The sequence below is a fragment of the Periplaneta americana genome, chromosome 1, assembly GCF_040183065.1.
Source record: "Periplaneta americana isolate PAMFEO1 chromosome 1, P.americana_PAMFEO1_priV1, whole genome shotgun sequence".
Taxonomy (NCBI): domain Eukaryota; kingdom Metazoa; phylum Arthropoda; class Insecta; order Blattodea; family Blattidae; genus Periplaneta; species Periplaneta americana.
In genome coordinates, this window is record NC_091117.1 from 67,230,108 (window position 1) to 67,251,734 (window position 21,627).

Sequence of the window (21,627 nt, forward strand, 5' to 3'; positions counted from 1 at the left end):
CTGGTTGGAGAACAGTATGTAGGTTTTTAATCTGAGAAAAAAAAAAAAACAAACAAAGAAACTAACTATCTCGTGATAAAATTCAATAAAATTAATAAACGATACAACAGTTGTATGAACACGTATGCTGGTCGAGCTTCTTTAATTATTAAACCAGACATCCCCATCATCAGTGCAATTCTTGGTCGAGCTTATTTAATTATTAAAAACAGATATGTTTTGGGAATTGCACTGATGATGGGGATTCTGTTTTTAATAATTAAAGAAGCTCGACCAGGACACGTGTTCATACAACTGTTGTATTGTTTATTAAATTTTATTGCATTTTATGAACTGTAATGAACACTGTTGAAAATTGACCAAATTGTGTATTTTATTATCTCTTGTTACTTATGTACAGTATATAAGTACATTAATATTAACTAGCTAACTTTCACTACCTAAGTAGGAGTTGAAAATAACCAGATTCAGTTTTAAAATAGCTGAATTGGCAACACTGCTGACTAATATGTTGAAACCCGACAGCGATTGATAAGTGTATGACTTTTAAATATCAGGGATGCGTAACCTTGGGCAACTGGTATTGTGACATTCAGGCAGGACCGGCATGCCGCTGTGTGTATTGATCCCGAGTCAAAACACGACAGCTTTGCATATTATCCGCTAGGTCGTGACCCGTGTACCCAGTTACCTAGTTTCCAGATACCCGTTGCGTGCGAGCTCCAAGTCTGGATACCGCCGCTCCTCCCACGTCCTTTCGAAACTCTTAATCGCCTTGCCATTTCTCATTCTACGTCGCCGCACACAAACCCCTTGTTACCTTCATCCTTAGTATTAAGACGTGTTCGTATTTTTGCTTTGCTCTCTGCAAAGGGAATATCTTTATGGAAGACAGAATAATAATGCTAATGCTCCGTCGATTTAGTAGAGTGCATTTGAGTCTAAAGAAAGCAGCGAAACAGTACAACGTGATCTGTTGTTGTGACTAGAATCCAAGCCCCAGCGTATGGGTAAGGCATCATGTCACAAATACTTTCACGTCTGAGTATTCCGAACAAAGTAAATATTATTCAACGCCTTGAAAACGGAGCAAATATTAAAGATATTGCTGGAGAGAGTAAGATATTCATTTATTTTTTTTCTTTCTTTATTTATTTTTTCCAGAAAAAAAAGGCCTAAGCATGAACATTGAAAAAACCCAAGTCATGACGAACAGCCAACCACAACCAATCCAAGTCAACGCAACCAGATTACAGTACGTGGAGGATTGCATCTATCTGGGCCAATTGGTCGGATTCAAAAGCTGCATGACGAGAGAACTAAAAAGAAGAATTGCATCAGCATGGAGAGCTTTCTGGTCACTGCAATTCCTACTCCTTGACAAGAAACTGAACCGCAAACTAAAGCTGGAAGTGCTGCAATCCTGTATCCTCCCAACCTTACTTTACGGCTGTCAGACCTGGAAACTGACCGTGAACCAGAAGACACAGATTCAGATTTGCCAGCGCAAAATGGAGAGGAAAATCCTAGGACTCTCCCTCAGAGACAAGATTTCCAACACCAGACTCAAGCAGATGACAAACACCAGAGACATGGCACACCAAGGGGAGCGCCTGAAATGGAAATGGGGAGACCACGTGTCGAGACTTCAAGGCTGCAGATGGGCGCATATTTCCACCACGTGGGATCCACGCATCGGGAGGCGAAACCGAGGAAGACCTGGGACCAGATGGGCGGACTTCTTCAAGAGCCTAGCTGGACCCCTGTGGTCCAGAACAGCCAAGAACCGAGAAGAATGGAGATCGCTACAGTTTGCCAGTATCGAGTGAGAGTGCAAGTGTACACACACGAACGATGAACAAAACTTATATAGAACTGAATCTACCGTCATGCGGATTAGCTCACCGCATGATCTCTAAAGAGCTCCCCTTTTTAGGAGGCCATAGCCCTTCACGGGAAATCCAAAGGCTATTTCATTCATTCATTCATTCATTCATTCATTCATTCATTCATTCATTCATTCATTCATTCATTCATTCATTCATTCATTTAAACGTTTCCTTATTTAATCTTTCCTTTATTGATTTTGTCTTTATCATTTTATTCCTTCCTTCTTTCCTTTATTTATTCTTTCCTTCCTTCATACATTCATTTACTCCTTTCTTTCTTTTTTTTCTTTCTTTCTTTCGTTATTTATTTATTTGTTTACTTATATATATTTACTTGTTTACTTATTTACTTAGTATTTATGTATTATTTATTTATTTTTTAATTGATTTATTACTGTATTATATATATTATTTTTCTAGGAAATAAAATTAATTTGAATTAACTTTATATCAGATTCGCTGTTTGTAGTGAATTAACAACTCTTAAATACCCATTACCATATAATCTATTTTTTACTGTCCATAATATTCCTTGACTTTCATGTTCTGTCTACTCATGACGCTGGCCGATTGTAGGGGACTAGCTCCGCATGTTATATCCAAGTAGTAGAACATTGGCTTTCTACTATATCGACGGAGCAGTGTACTAAGCCGCGGGTTTGGTTCCTTCCATGGCTTCGTGGTGCAGATCATCAGGCTGTTACGAAAATGGTGTTGCTTCGAGTTCCGGTGAAGCTTGGAATTTTTCATTTAAAATCGACAGGAGCATAGCTTTACTGTCATACATATAATATTTACGCAGGACTACGTGTAGGTGCCAACACCTGTCGACAGGTGCACAGTTTTACCATATTCTAGTACAGTGGTCGTCAGCACTCGCTGAAATGTGCAAAGGGTAAGCGGAGCCGTCCCGTGTGCCCCGTCGTGCAGCACGAAGAGGTAGAGAGCATACCCGCTAGCAGCTACGAGTGCACCATGGTGCACTGTGTTCTCTGCTGGTAAGAGACCCTAGCCCCAGGGTGCTCTGTGCTGACGACCGCTGGTCTAGTATATAGTATTTAGTACAGTGAAACTCCACAAATAGACACAGCAATGGTCCGTGTGCGAGACGAGGTACGAACGCTGTCTTTCTACGGAGTACTGCGGACATTGGTAAACATAAGGGCTGTACAATGTTTTTATGGCGTGCGGACCGAAACATAAATAATTAACGTATATAATTTTAAATAATATATTGTAGTATATGCAAAATATATAACAAAACAGATCCGTGATTAAGTATAATATATACGTGATACATCTGAAACATAAAACAAACTTCTAGAGGAAAAACTCTCTAAATATATCTACATACGGGGCTTTCATTTCAAAACTTCCCACTCTAAATAACTAGTTAATTAAATTGAATTCGATTTAAACCAAAAAAACACGTAAATTTAAATATCAAGGGGGAAGTCTTAAACAAGGCTTAATTGCATTTTAGATTTCACCTCCCACCCCTAGCCACTCCCACTTTGAAATTTCAAATGGCACCCCTATATTTTTATACTTGAATATGAAAGAGCATTCAATTGTTTATACACCACATTCATTTGTTTTCGCATCTTTTCTTTTCTATCGTCGCCTGGTAACCTGCATTTTTGTTATTGTTGATTAGAGCCGAAGAGAATAAAGCTACAAAAACTTATTGAGCATTTCTTGTAATACATAGTTGTGTTTGTGTATTAAATTATTTTAAAATGGTGTATACCCTTCAAGACAGAACATAAATCATCCCTTTGATTAAATTTAGGAAATACACAAAATAAGCTGTGTTTTCATCCTACAATCAACTGCTAATAACAAAGCTTCTTATAATCACTACAGAATGCCTCGTAATTAAATGACTTTTGTTTTATCCTATGCACTGTTCTGATCGAAATGTCAAGTTCTTGAGGGATGGCTCTGATTGATTCACCTTTTTTAAACCGTTCCAATAGTTGTAACTTTTGCTTCAACGTAAGTACATATTTTTTGTTCCCTGCCTTGCTGCCAACGTGCACGATATCTGCACACTACTGCACTGGTTCAACTGGTTAGCCCTGTGCAGTACGGGACAGGATGCGTTGACTTACCTTGTGTCGTGAAGTATACGAGAGTATGGAGTTCCACTGTAATAGTATTTATTTATTTAACCTGGTAGAGATAAGCCGTCAGGTCTTCTCTGCCCCTCTACCAGCAGTCACGAAGCTTGAGTTGTTAAGGGTACTAGGAACAATAGACTGTGCCGGTACTATTTCGCATTGTCTGTAATGAGGCGATAGTAACGATCCTAGTGGTTAGCAACTATCTATGTATGCGTATTCCCTACGTATTGAGCTTCGTGACTGTATATACTAAACTGTGGTTTTACTATGCTGCATATCTTTACATAGAACTAATTACATGTGGGTGGTGTGAGAAATGATGGAGAATACAAGAAGAACAAAGAGATTATTAACCCTTAAACATTTTTAACAGTTTCTTTAGGTGCAATTTTACTGAAAGTCTGAACAGTACTTAAAAGTCACATGGTACATTCTGTTGTTAATGCACATATCAAACACTTGATCCTTTGAAGAAATAAATTACCCTTAAATTGGCAAAACTTCATTTCTCACACTAGTTTATCCGGTATCGGTATTTGATATTAGGAAGTTCATCTATGCGATGATTGTTACATAAACCCATATTTTGCTTCAGAATTTAAGACATCAACTAATGTAAGTTAATAAGTAGAGAGAATATCATCGAAATGATAGCCGTCCAAATCTTGGATTTAAAATATCGGCATCCTAATCAATTCAAATGAACAAAAAAGAAAATGTAAATTAATATTAAAACAATACATAATGAAATTAAAAAAAAGGAATATTCTGCGACAAGATTTGGTAGCTATCAAAACGATAAAAATTTATTGAAAATAAATGATATACATTGAATATTATAAAGATGAATAGAGATGGTGATTGATGATGTTCAATGAAGATTTTAAAATGGTTTATGCAATTGTCTGAAGAGTCCTATCAGGAACCTTTAATTTTCTGAGGATCTCCAATGTAAATTTGGGAATTGTTCCTCGCGCACCAAACATAAGTCCAATGACATTCCAATCTTGAATATTATATTTATGACTGAGATCATCACAGCATGGAAGGTAAATAGCACGTTTCTCTTCATGTACCTGGTTTGGTTGACCTTCATTAATTTCAAACCTTACTATTGGATCAAGAATTATACCAGTTTTTTTTATCTCGGTCAATTATTATGATGTCAGCACACCGTGTAGATCCTTCCGTAGAAAGTCACTGAACTTCCTCATATACTTCGTATTCACCATGTTCCCTTAATCTGTTAGCAATTATTGAGCGGACTGTGTTATGTCTGTCAATTCGCAGTAATTCGCCCTGAGAGCAGAAACCTAGCACGTGGGGTAACGTTTCATGCTCATTGCATCTCCTGCAATGGGTATTGCTAAGGCTTCTACCGGGGAGAGATATAACTGCCATAACATTGGTTCTCATTTTAATGGCCTCGGTCCATTGGCCACAAGATAGACCTTTCTTATTGCTAATCCAGATGTTTCCTTTTTTCCAGTGAGAGTAGAATGTAATTCCTTTACCTCTCCCAGGTAATGCGCTCCACTGATTATAAGAAGTGATACGAAGTTGTTACGGATGTTACGTGGATTAATGGTTCCAATATCGTTGCAATTAATTGGTAAGTGGCGAAGGCTGTCAGTAATTTCGGCTTGAAGGTTCCTAGTTTGATTAATATAAGGGTTGTCTTCTTTACAAACATTAAGATGTTGAAGAAAAGCTTCTCACTGTGCTTTAAAAATTCCAAGTCCTCTCAAATTTCGAGGTGCATATAGCATTGCATCCGGTACATCTGTCGGTAAGCCAACGATTTCCTTGACAGAACTACGGATAAGTTTATCAATATCATTAAGAAATTTTAATTTAAGATCCTTTAACATTGAAAAGGATAGATAAGCTGAGGCCAAATATATTGGTTTAAAATGTTTAGTTTTTGATTAGGATCGAGTGCCCTATAGGTGATGATATTTAACCCTTAAATTGGCAAAACTTCATTTCTCACACTAGTTTATTAAACCTTGTCGGACTGTAAAGAAAACAACTGTAGCAATGTACATATTTTATATGTTGTACAATATTATAGTATTGTGAAATTTTAATTTTCCTACCATTTTTTTCTATTCTATTGAAATTATGGCATATAGCCTATTAACCTATTGTATCCTATAGGATACTTTGTCAATTTAAGGGTTAAGGATAACGGGAAGGCAAGGAAAACAAGGGAAAGACGGGAAGAACGAGGGAATTATAGAGAACAGAGCAAATACAAGGAGAGCAAGTAGAACAGGGGGAAGAAGAAAAGAGAGAACAAGTGGAGACAGAAGCAACAAGGCGAAGACAAGGAGAACAGTCGGAAGACAAGAAGATATGGGGAATAAGGTGAAGACAAGGAGAATAAAGTAAAGAAAAGGAGAATGAAGTGAAGATAAGGAGAACAGGGTGAAGACAAGAATAACAAGGAGAACAAGGGAAGTAGAAAAATAACAAGGGGAAGACAAGGAGAGCAATTAGAATAGAAGGAAAGCAAGATGAAAATAAACAGAACAAGGGGAATAGATGGAGGACAAGGTGAATAGAAGGAGAACAAGGGGAGTAGAAGGAGAGCAAGGTGAATAAAAGCAGATGGAGTATAGAAGGAGAACAAGGTGAATAGAAGGAGATGAGGGAGAATAGAAGGAGAACTAGGTGAATAGGAGCAAAACGTGAATAGAAAGAGAACAAGATGAAGACGAGGAGAACAAAATTAATGGAAGGAGAATAATGGGAATAGAAGGATAACGAGATGAATAGACGGAGAACAAGGTGAATAGAAGGAGATGGAGTATAGGAGAACAAGGTGAATATGAGGAGATGAAGGAGAGTAGAAGAAGAACAATGTGAATAGAAAGATAACAAGAGAAATTGAAGGAGAACAAAAAGAATACAAGAACATAATTAATAGAAGAAGAACAAGATAGATAGAAGGAGAACAAGGGGAATAGAAGGATAACAAGGTGAATATTAGGAGATGAATGAGAATAGAAGGAGAACAAGGTGAATAAGAGAACACTGTGAATAGAAAGAGAACAAGAGAAATTGAAGGAGAACAAGATGAAGACAAGAGCAAAATTAATAGGAGAACAAGTGAATAGAAGAAGAACAAGAGGAATAGAAGGAGATGAAGGAGAATAGAGGGAGAGCAAGATGAATACAAGGAGGACAATTCTATTTCTGCCTTTGTGTCTGTTAATTGGCTGAATTCTTATCTGCCGTAATTAGAAAAAGAAGAGGATAAAAGACTTATTGTGAGACTGTGAACATGTCTCAAACTGGCATATGATTAAGGAAATTGTTGTCCTTCAGTATCATCTTTGTGACCTTACCCTTGACCAGATTGCAGCGATGCATTCAGTGCTCATGAGGGCAGGACTTGCAGTGGAGCAATCGGGCTGCGAGCCCCGGTGCTCCGTCTCGTCCGCCCCCGCTTCTCTGTGCCCTGTGCGTGCACCTAACTACGCAGAACGAAAGATCGATATGAGGAAGCCCAGTCACTGCCAACAATTGACGTGGGAGGGGAGGCAAGAAACATTGTAACTTAATTCCAGTCCAGTTGCTGCTTGTTATTGGAAAGGAAAACATAACAAATGATTATTATAATTGACAAACCTAATTAAAATCCCCCATAATTTATATTGTATACAAACTTAAATTAGAGAAGTACAGGTACAGTCAACATCAAAGGTTTGGAGCACAGTCTTATTTTTTATTTTTTTATTTATTTTTATTTAACTAGCTAGCTAGCTAGTGAGTACAAATAAAATTATAGAACAAAAATGTTCCTAGCCACTACCGTAAGAGCCAGGCTCGTGTACGGTGTGGTCTTAGCCAATAATATAACATAAATTTACAAAGACATACTAGATACAGCAACTAACTTAATTCAGACCAATAAATAACAAAAAAAAAAGAGAGAGAGAGAGAGAATTGTCCATGGGACATATTTCTTCGCCGAGAATCTGTCACGCGTGTTTTAAATGTAAATTGTTCCACTAATTCTTCTCTTAACATGTCTTAAATAGGGTTACCAGATTAAATTTCTGGTATCGAGGACATCTGAAGCCAAAAACTACCACAGTATGGTTATATACATACATACATACATACATACATACATACATACATACAATAGAACCCCGATTATCCCCGGGTTCGAATCCCGGTCAGTGCAAGTTACCTGGTTGAGATTTTTTCCGGGGTTTTTCCTCAACCCAATACGAGCAAATGCTGGATAACTTTCGGTGTTGGACCTCGGACTCATTTCACCGGCATTATCACCTTAATTTCATTCAGACGCTAAATAACCTAGATGTTGATAAAGCGTCGTAAAATAACCCAACCCCCGATTATCCGTCACTCTATTAACCGATTGGGAGATTATTTAACTGTCTTTCGCTTTTTTTTCCTACAGAAATAGGCTACAGTACCGGTATATGAAGTACTATGATACATTATATTAGTACCTATTTTTTCTAGAGACTGTTATTAACTTATTAGCCATTACAAGCCATCTTTCCATCCATGGCTTGAATGTCTGAAATGCAGGTAGTAGGCTGTTGATAATACAATACAATGAGAGGAGTTCGGCCGGCACCGTGGATCGTGTCCCGGTATGGCTCAGGTGGAAAGAGCGCTCGGTCGGAGCTGAAAGACATTAAATCAGTTTTTGAAACTTTTCAGGAAAAGAAAAACACTATATCGTGAAGAAAACAAGTATATTATAGCCATTTCAAAATTAAATGAACATAATGCTATAAATTACAACTTCTCTTATGATATAGCAAAATAGTACAGTATGGTAAAAAAAATAAAATCACTTATGGCTGATCTTGCTAGGATTCCCCTTCAGTTTGTGTTGCTAGCCATTTCAAAATTAAATGAACAGATTGCTATAAATTACAACTTATTTTATGATATAGCAAAATGCAAGCCAAATAGAGTACAGTAGGTTAAAAAACATAAAATCACTTACAGCAACTGATCTTTCTAGGATTCCCCTTCAGTTTATGTTGCTAGGCATTTCAAAATTGAATCAACAGATTTCTATAAATTACAATTTCTCTTGTGCTATAGCAAAATACAAGCTAATATAGCAAGTAGAGTAAAGTCGCTTAAAAACATGAAATCTCTTATGGCAGCTAATCTTGCTAGGATTCCTCTTCAGTTTATGTTGCTAGCCATTTCAAAATTAAATCAATAGATTGCTATAAATTACAATTTCTCTTACGATATAGCAAAATACAAGCTAATATAGCAAAGTAGAGTAGGGTAGCTTAAAAAACATGAAATCACTTATGGCAGCTGATCTTGCTGGGATTCCCCTTCAGTTTATGTTGCTAGCCATTTCAAAAGTAAATGAACAGATTGCTATAAATTACAATTTCTGTTATGATATAGCAAAATACAAGCTAATATAGCAAAGTAGAGTAGGGTAGCTTAAAAAAAAAACATAAAATCACTTATGGCAGCTGATCTTCCTAGAATTCCCCTTCGGTTTATATTGCTAGCCATTTCAAAATTAAATCAACAGATTGCTATAAATTACAATTTATCTTATGATATAGCAAAATACAAGCTAATATAGCAAGTAGAGTAAAGTAGCTTAAAAAAAACATGAAATCACTTATGGCAGCTGATCTTGCTAGGATTCCCCTTCAGTTTATGTTGCTAGCCATTTCAAAATTAAATCAACAGATTGCTGTAAGTTGCAATTTCTGTTATGTTATAGCAAAATCTTCTTCTTCATAGGTGCAACAGCCCGCTTCAGGCCATGACCGCCTTCACCACAATCTTCCACTGGTCCCTATCTTTTGCTTTCTTTCTCCGAGCGCTAATTCCTAACTCATACAAGTCCGATTCTACATTATCCATCCATCTCAATGGTGATCTTCCTCTTTTTCTGATGCCATCTGGGTTATTAAAAGTCAATTTCCTCACTGGATTACTCTCCTCTGTCCACCACAGATGACCAAGCCATCTGATTCTTATTGATATGATAATCTTAATTATATCTGGTTCTCTGTACAATTGATATAATTCAAAATTGTACTTAATTCGCTATATACCATTATCATTCGTGGGGCCATAAATCTTCTGAGGACTTTCCTTGTTATAGCAAAATACAAGCCAATATAGCAAAGGTAGAGTAAAGTAGCTTAAAAAACATAAAATCACTTATGGCAGCTGATCTTACAAGGATTCCCCTTCAGGCATTTCAAAATTAAATGAACAGATTGCTATAAATTACAACTTATCTTAAGATATATACCAAAATACAAACTAAGTAGAGTACAGTAGGGTAAAACATACAAAGCTACTTATGGCAGCAGAACTTACCAGGATTTCTTTTCAGTTTTTGTTGCTGGCCATTTCAGAATTAAATGAACTGAATGCTATAAATTACAACATCTCTTATGATACAGCAAAATACCGAGTACAAGCAAAGTAGAGTAAAATAGGATAAAAAACACAAAGTCACTTATGATTCGTATTATACTGAAACATTGATATCACAAGGCCATGGGATTGGCGGGACTCGGAAAGTAGGAGCCAGGCGTTTCATTATACCAGCATTCGTAAAACATCAGACCTTGAAATATGTTACATATTTATGGAAAAAATATTGGCGCAGTGTATAAAGTGAATTGGCCACTGCTTCATATGCATTTTTCTAAAACAAATGTCGAAATATTTGCATGTACAGCCCGTACATCCTATGTATAGCATCGAGATGTTGAATGTTTCTGAATCTATAAGATAGTGAAGAAGCTGAAAAATTTCACACAATGTTTGTTAATTTGTAAGGAAAACTCAGTGATTCTAAGTGGCAGTTTAATATTACAGAATATACTTAGAGAGACCTGATTTGAGTTTTTAGGACCAAGGAATCTAGGACTGTGTGATAAATAAGTCAAATGTTTTAATTACTAGTGTTAAAGTTACGAAAAGACTAAGTATATGATTATGTCTCGTGACCAGAATATTGTACGAAATGGAACTGTAAAAATTGGAGAATTATCCTTCGAAGAGGCGGAAAAATTTGAATACCTTGGAGCAACAAAACAAATATAAATGACACTCGGGAGGAAATTAAACGCAGAATAAATATGGGAAATGCCTGTTATTATTCGGTTGAGAAGCTTTTGCCATCTAGTCTGCTGTCAAAAAATCTGAAAGTTAGAATTTATAAAACAGCTATATTACCGGTTGTTCTGTATGGCTGTGAAACTTGGACTCTCACTTTGAGAAAGGAACAGGTGTTTGAGAATAAGGTCTTATCAAAATATTTGGGGCTAAGAGGGATGAAGTTACAGGAGAATGGAGAAAGTTACACAACGCAGAGCTGCACACATTGTATTCTTCACCTGACATAATTAGGAACATTAAATCCAGACGTTTGAGATGGGCAGGGCATGTGGCACGTAGGGGCGAATCCAGAAATGCATATAGAGTGTTAGTTGGGAGGCCGGAGGGAAAAAGACCTTTGGGGAGGCCGGGACGTAGATGGGAAGATAATATTAAAATGGATTTGAGGGAGGTGGGATATGATGGTAGAGACTGGATTAATCTTGCTCAGGATAGGGACCAATGGCGGGCTTATGTAAGGGCGGCAATGAACCTCCGGGTTCCTTAAAAGCCAGTAAGTAAGTAAGTAAGTAAGTATTAAAATTACTACATTTGTGAAGAAAAACACGGTATCATCACGCAGCGCTGAAGTTGCGCCTTAACTTCCTTATACACTGCTGCGTGGTTTATTTTTTTTATATAGACCTTGGAATTTCAGCGCATCGAAATTCGAATTTATTTGCCGTTTCCGAGAACTCAGTGTGACGTAAAACATGCACTGCTTTCACTATCACGCGTATTGATTAGTCATTTTCAGTTTTGGCCCTCTTGAGCTAGCGGTGGCGCTGTTATGGGGGGCTTTGCCAGGGAGATACTCGTTGCTAAATGCAAATTTTATTTGCAGCTCTTGAGCGTCTCTCTGGCTTCCATAATTTAGACCTGGGACCGGAACCATTGCCGACCCGGTCTACTCCGGTCAGGAAATAGTTATTTACGGATTCCTGCTGCTTCGGCCCTTGGTTCGATAATTGACTCCCTCCAATACAGTATCGAAACCTGCACCATTACCACTCAGCAAACGGTCCGCTGATAGAACGGATAATGAAAGGGGATATGAAGTGGCTACGGGCGGAACTAGTCTAAATCGTACGTGACCGTCTGTGCGTTCTTACCGCATGGGGGAAAAAGAGAGCGCTACGTTCTGTGGTTTGTCTACAAATTTGTTTTCGGCTCTAATCCCCAAGGTCTGTAATACCCAACAACTTGCATGTCTTTGGTTATGTCATTGCAGCGACCATTTCAATTTCCTGCTAATACCGGAAAGGATGTTAGGGTATCGCTGGAAATGGTCTCAGACTTACAAGGGTAATGCACAGCTCTAGCTTAGGCAGCTGGCGGCTTCTCACCGTAAGAAACCGAAGTTCGATCCCTGAAAGAACTTAAAACATGATGTGACTGCCAAATCCTTCGTGGATCTAATTTTCTCTGAGTGCTTCTGTGTTCTCTTCAAGTCTAACAATTACATGGTTCGTTATATTTTTGCTTCTGTACCGTCGTTAATGACTAAGGCTAGGATCTTCATGATTTCGCATTTTTTTTATCAGGTCCGTGAATAGCTAAAGTAGGTATATAGAAATCCATTTTATGAAAAAATAATAATAAATTTAGGAACTTTGTTAGAGCATATCTGTGCAAATTTGGCATATTTATCCGATATAGAAATAATCTTCTGAACACAATCGCCATGGCAGCAAAAATCACATACTAATAATAATAATAATAATAATAATAATAATAATAATAATAATAATAATAATAATAGTTTTATTTTCCCTGGTAGAGTTAAGGCCATCAGGCCTTCTCTTCCACTCAACCAGGATCAAATCACATACAGAAAAATACATACCGGTATATAAATATTAACTTAAAAAAATAATAATGAAATAAAAAAGAGAGATTGAATACATATACACAATCAGTATTAACTTAAAAGTGATAATAATAAAAAAATATAATAAAAAAAAGATACTGAATACATAATCACAAACAGGAAAATACATTCTAGTATACAAGTATTAACTTAAAAAAAATGAATACATATGAATATAACCTCACAACTAAAGGAATAGTACAATTAGTATGATCAGCACAGCACGGGTTACATCGAGACATTGACAATTACCTAGATATTAGTGTAGTTGAAGTGAACTGTTACAGAACATTTGTCTATTTTTATGTTCATTATAACTAATATTGTTTTCGTCTCTTTTCAGGTGAGTTGACGTATCACTTTGCTTGGACTTCTAGGTATGGCATATGTGAGTAAAAACTATATTGATTTATCCTTTAAGGAAGCATTAACCACTTCCCTTATTATCCCGAGTTAACTCGGGTTGCTAACATGTGCCAAAATTTATTAACCCGAATTAACTCGTTTGAGTCCCATTGTCTATTTCATAGTGATTTTTTAAGTATGTAAGAAAATTAGTGATGCACAGTGATTCTGCAATATTAAATTACCTCTTTACGAAAATAAAAAATGACACTTTTTTCACAAAACTGGTAAAATATATAGTAAGGGAAGAGATTAAGTCCAGTAACGTACTTTGTCAGCACTTGACTTTAGTGATCGACAGTAAAGCAAGATATAAATCAATGCGATAGCCTTAGAAGTCTAGTATCTACAGGGTTGTTTCCGATCTCTGATAACGAATTTGAATGACGTCATGTGCGTCAGGAACTACACCGACAGCTGAATCGCAGCGAGAGGTGACAGACCAGTAGTGAGAGATATAATCAGAGTGCACGGTGTGTCACAATAGCAATGCCCAAGAAAATCGAGCCTTTTTGGGAGGAGTACATGACAACTCTTTCCGATGCCAAGTAGACTACAGTTACGTGAAAATCATAGGAGCCTGCAAAAAACGTGGTTTCGTTATTTCCAAGAAAGGCATCTTGTGTGTACCTAATAAGACTGGCAAAGCTCGGATGGCATTAATTCCAGAGGGGAAAAAGCAAGCAAATCCACCCCCCGTCACAAGTAGCCTCACCCCACGAGATGATACAAATTAATTCCATTCGAGCTTTACCAATGTTATTAAGTACACAGAAGATGCTTTTCTTGGAAATAACGAAACCTCGTTTATTGCAGGCTTCTTTTATTTTCACTTAACTGTACTCCTCCCAAAAAGGCTCGATTTTCTTAGGAATTTCTGCTGTGAGTCGCCGTGCACTCTCACTATTAGATCTCTCACTATTGGTCTGTCACCTCGCGCCACAGTTCAGCTGTCGTGTGACTCCTGACGTACATGATGTCATTCACATTCGTTATCAGAGATCGGAAACAACCCTGTAGTATTTACATAGCCTAAACAAGTACTGGAACACTGCATCTCTGCAGATATGAACTAGATTACTAGAATGTGTATTACAGATACGAGTTACAGTTGACGTAATTGAATTACGGAAATTTAGCCTATTGAATATTACTTTCTGTATGCTTTTGCATGATGTAATGCAAAACATTCTGAGATTTTTCTGTATAAAACGCTTACGAGTCAATGTTTTATAACATTACGTAACATTTATTATATTCCATTGATTTTGCAGCAACATTGTAGCTTTGAGATACAGTGAAAGTAAAAAATGTTTACAGGATGAACCGTAAGTAATGCCATTAATTTCAGAGAGTTATTATTTAAGATATTTCAAACAAAAAAAGATTAATACATTTTTTTCTCCTTTTTTGAGATAAAAATTTTTTATATGAAACATTTCATTGCGTGTATAACTTAGGCTTTCCCAGCGTTTGATGTAGAATAACTCTTCTCGGGTTCTCAGCCAGCTCAGTTGGAGATTTGCTTCCAAGCTTTCGATGGCTAGCTCTTCCATCTTCTTCAGAGAATGAAGTGTCGTGGAACCATGTCTAGCCGGTATATTACGTCAGTAGGACTTCCCGCTGCGGGCCAATCAGAAGCTAGTTCCTAGTTCCGGCCACCTGCCGCATTCTGCTTGGTCGAAGCGGTGGCCAATCAGGAGCTAGTTCCTGGTCCCGACTGCCAGCCAGGCAGTCATTCCCTGAAGAAGATGGCAGAGATAGCCATCGAAAGCTTGGAAGCAAATTTTCAGCGCACCTGGCTGAGAATCCGAGAAGAGTTATTCTATTTCATAGCGTGTTTTGGAAAAGCCATTGATTTAATTCCCAATAGGCTATGCTTAGTCAATTTAAGAGAGCTGTGTATTATTATAATTAGTGATTGAAAGATCTTTTAAATATGCAGAAATTTGATTCGAACAAATGTAACATTTTAAAATTAATTTTCAGAACCAAAAGTTTCATTTGTTTGGATCAAATTTATGCACATTTAAAGGACAAAACCATTCTTTCAATGATTTATTATCACAATTCACTGCTCTCTTAAATTGATTGAGCTTATTGGGAATTAGATCAATGGGTTTCCCAAAACACGCTATGAAATGTTTCACATAAATAGATATTTATGCTGTTAGGTACGTAGATAGGATTTACCAGCCGAGGACTCGTTTACTCCCAAACGAAGTGAGGGCTAGCAATGTTGAGTCCGAGGATGTTCAAGTCTACTTACCTCCCGAATTGCATATAAGATTTTTTCCGCTCACTGATTCTAAATATAGTTATTTATGATATATTATTTTAATTTCATATTCATTCATATGGGTCGACTTGTTTATTGACAGTCTGCTGTTTGTCATAGTAATGTTTGTTACCATGAGACAATAGTTGTTTATTTTTATCAAATAGGTATGCAGACATGTTCTACCGACTTCCGTTATGCAGCCCCCAAGGCAATCTAAAAAATCTGTTGGATAGTCACTCATTATTCTCAGTAATTTTCATTACCTTAAAAATAAGGTATAAATCTTTATTTAAAATAATTATACACGGCGTGTTATATCTGTTTGTGTTCCTTGGATCAAAACATGACGCCTCACCCTACGGCTTTGACTTGTACATCTCCAGCGCCTCTCAGTTTTCTAACATAATTATGAACTGTAGGATGTGCTGGGAACTTTGACACCTGGAAAATTATCTGCAAACCTTCTTTACACTTGTCGGGCTGAGTCAGAGAGTAGGTCCTATATGAGATACATATACATCATACTGCCTGTTGTACAGTAAACCGAATACCATCCATTTCCATCACACTGCCATCACTTCACTTTTAAAAGACTGCATGAATCCAATTATCTTATGCTTATTCTGTGTTATCGTACTATCATCTTTGGCCTGGATCTTTGCCAGTGTACACCGTACAAGTCACGTAGCGATAACTTGTAACAGACTACGGGTACTAGGACATGTATCGTATTCGATGACCGAATCATAAACCTAAATATTTTGTCACCTCTTTAGAGAATATAATCAACTCTGCGGGCTTGCATATTTCGTTCACTGTATCCGAGGTTCACTATATCCGAAGTGTCTCTCCCCTAACCTTAAATGACAGAACTGAATGAAATGGTGAACAAGAAAACAAAATATTTCATTTTTGTGGAATGGATTATACTGTATACTGTTTCTCACACTTGATTTACTCCAACTATGCTGTCGACCCACGTCTTCTTGCGAAAGACTGCGTTCAAGTCACTTATAATATCCGTCATATCTTCCAAAGAAAACACGCTTCGACATTTTTATACAGTACATTCACTGTTCGAACACTAGAAACAGACTGATCAGGTAGAAATGACAAATGCTGTTATGGTATGACTGCATACTCAGCCTTGCAATTTCCCAGGTCACTTAATGGAAACTGAAAGGGAGTTGATGGAGTTTGAAAGCTATCGAAATTTTGCCTTCATTTATGCTCTCGATATAACGTCCGTCCCCCTTTAATAAAAGAAGGCAATTTCATTTTCCGTTGTTTCGATGCTGTCCGTCAAAATGTAAATGTTTCTGAGAACAAAAGACAACCCTTTGACGGTGCAGAATTAGAAATAACAGTACTGTAGAGTAGTGTGCCTGAGAAGAGAATGGCAACCCTTCGACGGTGTAGTGAGGCAAGGTCATCACGCGTTGCCTGGATTTACAGCATAGCTTATTCATTGTTTATGAATCAATAATCCTACCTTTGTCCTTTGACTAAAGGATTAAGAAACTTAGAATGTTGTTCTCAACACATTCTGTCAATTTTATACGAGAAGGTCAGACTTCAAATAAAAATTTGTCATGATATAACTCTTGTAACTTCAATTTTTAAGGTTCACTATAACCGAAGCGAGGGTTCACTATAAACGGAAATATTAATGTAATTTTTAATGTATCCGGGTCGGGACCAACGGCTTAGGTTCACTATAGCCGAATGTTCACTATAACCGAGTTCAATATATATCCAGAGTTGACTGTATTTGGTCACGAGCTGTAAATCTTATCTTTTTTATCATCAGTCGTTGTAGGAATTCCCTCACACGTTAAAAAAGTTTCAAGAAGCAAAAATGAAGTAGAAATAATTATTGTCGATAGAATCTCATTATACTCGTACATCACTGACTCGTTTTAGCATTAATATTTTGACGTAGAACTAAGTCTTTCTCCTCACTGGACATGGGTGAAGCTTAGGAATGACCATCACATAAAAATGCAACCCTCTCTCGCACTTACATTCCCCCTGTTCTTCTTGTATTCTCCTGTTTTCCTTGGCTTTCCCTTATTCTCCTTGTCTTATCCTTGTGCTTCTCGTACGCCTCTTGCTGTCCTCGTATTCCCATTGTTCTCCTTGCATCCACCTTGTTCTCCTTATATTTCCCTTGTTCTTCTTATATTTCCCTTGTTCTCCTTGAATTCCCCTTATTATCCTTGTATCCCCCTTGTTCTCATTATATTATCTTTGCTCTTGTGTTTCTCTTGCTCTCCCTGCATTTCCATTATTCTCCTTCCCTTTCCCTTGTTCTTCTTGTATTCACCTTGCTCTTTGTATTGCCCGTACTCGTCTTGTGTTTCGTTTGTTCTTCCTGCATTCTCTCTGTTCTATTTCTATTCCTCTTATTATCCTTGTTCTCCTGTTTTCTCCTTGTCTTCCCTTTTGTTCTCATTGTAGTCTCCTTGTTCTCCTTATATTCCTCTTGTTCTCCATATCTTCCTATTCTCCTTGTCATCCATGTATTCCCCCCCGTTGTCCTCTTCTTGTTCCCATTGCGTTTACCTTGTTCTTTTTGCCTTCCCTTTGTTTTCATTGTATTTTCATTGTTCTCCTTATATTCCACACTGTTCTCATTGCGTTCCCCTTGTTCTTCTTGTCTTCCACTTGTTCTCGTTATATTCTCTTTGTTCTCCTTGTATTCTCATTGTACTCTTTGTGTTTCCATTTTTCTCCTTGTCTTTTCTTTGTTCGTATCCACAGTTTATCGGTTCACATTATATCGGATTTTCGCTATCGTTAGGGGCAGATATTTATGGAGATTAATTTTATCATTTGCGTTTTTTAATATTGGTGTCGGCGGAGATTGTTGGAGATTGATTTGTACTCTTGGCGGAGATTAAAGGATATTTTGGAAAATACAGTTACTTTGGAATTGGAGTGTTAGCTCAGTATGAATATTACTTTTCAAAATAATTAACGTTAAAGATTTCTTGGATTCTGGTAAAGGTGCGATATGGCCAGTAGACAATATTTGTTGGATTGAGACTGTATTTAACACACATTCTTTAAAAACGGAAAAAAAAAAAAAAAAAAAAAAAAAAAAAAAAAACTTGCAGCTCTCAAATTAACACTTTCATCAAATTATTAGTGAAATGTTGAATTCTCCGTCTTTTGAGTTCATTAATGTACTGAGAACATCTGGAATACCATGGAATGTAGCCTACTTGGATATATAACAAATTCAAGAAAAAAAATCCGAAAAAAAAAAAACTCAGAATATGAAATTCGCTATAAAACGACGCAATAATAATAATTCGCGAATGTGTTCATATTTCGCTATTAGAACTCTATTTCGCAGTTTCTCGCAATTGTTTTATCCACATATTAATCGGAATCATTTTATTCGTAAAGATTAGTAAAAATCTATTGCATATCTATTATGTCGTGATTTTCGCGATGTCCATAAATACCCGGCCCTGGCTATCGCTATCACCAGTTGCACCAACAAGCGCGATGTGGTTCGTTTGAATTTTTTTTAGTCAATTATTTAACGACGCTATAGCAATTACTAGGTTATTCAGCGTCGATGGAATTGGTGATAGGGAGATGGTATTTGGCGGGATAAGGCCGAGGATTCGCCATGCTGTTAGCTGAGTTTAGCGTTACAGTTGGGGGAAAGATTTGATGAAAATACTCAACCAGGTTATCAGTCCAAGTGGGAATTGAACCCATGCCCGAATGCAATCCGGATCAATAGACATACACGTTACCATTTGAGCTATTCCGGTGGCTCTGGGCGTTTGTAAGAGGTGGAAAAATGTCACATATATGACATACAGTAAGTTATCAATCACTGCTATCAGAATAGTTTACACAACTTATTTTAGAGGCATTAGGTGCATTTTTCCGCCTTAATAGGACGTCGCGACGCAGCGTAAACAAACGTCGATAAGCAACAAAAAGGGTAAAGCACGGGACCAATATCAGCATTACTCACATAACAGTTTAGGAATTCGCTCAAATGGAATGTACCACAAAGAACGCCGCTCATAAAGGTAGTGATTCTGGAGGTAATTCATTACTGCTGTTACAAAACAGTGGGTATAGGATTTCGTAATATCCACAAAAGAATGAAATGTGTGCATTCTATACGTTATGAGCAAAACGGACTCCATTAAAAAAGCTTATCAGTTTCGTTAGGAATTACTGTGTTATTTTTAAATCGTTGTACACTCATTAATAATTCACGAAATATATGTTACAACGGACTACACTTCTCCTAGAAAAATGGCAAAAGAATGGTGCAAGAAGGAAAATTTTTCCCATATTTTCGGAAAATCTTTCGCCTGATCAAATTTTTGCTTTCTACCCTCCCTTGCTTACAACTTCAAGAGTTGCGCATTTGTTGCTCATTAGCCATCAAAAGGAAGTCATGAGTTGTCTAATATATGATGGCTCTGTCAATACTGAACCCAGAAGAACGTCTTTGTTTCGTTTTTTTTGCTATAACATTCATACTAATTAAGAAACAAGCGTCCATTGCTTTGGAGTAACGTTTAGCACGTCTGACCGTGAAACGATTGGGCCCAGATTCAAATCCTGGTTGGAGCAAGTTACCTGGTTGATATTTTTTCCGGGATTTTCCCTCAACCCATTAAGAGCAAATGCTGGGTAACTTTCGGCGCTGGATCCTGGATTCATTTCGCTGGCATTATTAAATTTTATTCATCTTAATTTCACTCAGACGCTAGATAATCAAATCAGTTGATAAAGCGTCGTAAAATATCAAATTTAAATAAAATAAGCAAATAAGCGCTGATGATTATTTTCTACTGATCTAATAAAAATTGTCACAACACTATTTGCTCCACAAGATGTATGCTTATTATTTTGAAATAATTATTGTTGTTTCAGGAAAGCATTAATATAATGTGTGGTTCGTAATTCTCCGTCCTTGTTATATCTATGAGCAGTCGACTTTATTTTTTACAACATAATTACAGCTCAATCACCCATACCAATAACAAGTGCAAAGTTCTGCATTGTATTGAATTTGTATTGGAAATTGTTTCGTGGAGTCAATTTACAGATAAAATCCTGATCCAATTTGAATTGCGCGTGTACAGGTTTCGGGAAAGTGTGTAATAAAATAAATATGTTCTGTTGTGTTGAATGGCGACTATTTGAGCAGCAGCTTAAGAGAATCAGTTAGCTAAGGAAAATTGCTTAATAAGGGGAAAATTAAGAAAATGTTAATTATATGAGTACAATATAATTTAAAACTTAATAAAATCAATAAGTTAAAAAATTGCTTAATATGGGGAAAATTTTCAAGAAAATGTATGATTATATGACTGCAATATTATGTTATATATGATATGATACGATATGAAATATGATATGATATGATATGACATGATATGATATGATATGATATGATATGATATGATATGATGTGATATGATATGATATGATATGATATGATATGATATGATATGATATGATATGATATGATATGATATGATATGATATGATATGACGCGACGTGACGTGACGTGACGTGATATATTTATTGTCAGCAACTCGCCTACAAGGAGTCACATTTCATATCTACAAAATATATGAAACTTAGTAAATTCAGTGAAATTGAAGGGTTCAGAGCCATATTGGGCCAAGCGCCATTTATTAAAAATGGAGAAAGCAAAGGTTAAAGTTAAGTGAATACCATAGTTTAATGAAGATTGACATATCATGTAGTTTTAATGTGTATACTATATATTACTTACTATAATATGTTTCCATTGAATTATGGTAATAATTTCATTTTAACCCTTGTTTTCTACGGTTTTAGTAAATGACACTTGGCCCACTATGGTTCTGAATCCTTAAATTGTGTAATAA

The 21,627-nt window shown here is 36.7% G+C and overlaps 2 protein-coding genes across 11 annotated transcripts in view; one reads left to right on the forward strand and one right to left on the reverse strand.

The window, feature by feature from the left end:
• The window catches only part of Camta (Calmodulin-binding transcription activator), a 1,741,786-nt gene that overhangs the window by 155,234 nt on the left and 1,564,925 nt on the right, over positions 1 to 21,627 (forward strand). The window lies entirely within an intron of this gene.
• Positions 1 to 21,627, reverse strand: part of LOC138698290 (uncharacterized) — a 94,567-nt gene that overhangs the window by 38,928 nt on the left and 34,012 nt on the right. Inside the window, exon 3 of the mRNA XM_069824493.1 lies at positions 7,369 to 7,497. Within this exon, the coding sequence (XP_069680594.1) occupies positions 7,369 to 7,497 (129 nt within the window). The remainder of the gene's footprint in view (positions 1 to 7,368; positions 7,498 to 21,627) is intronic.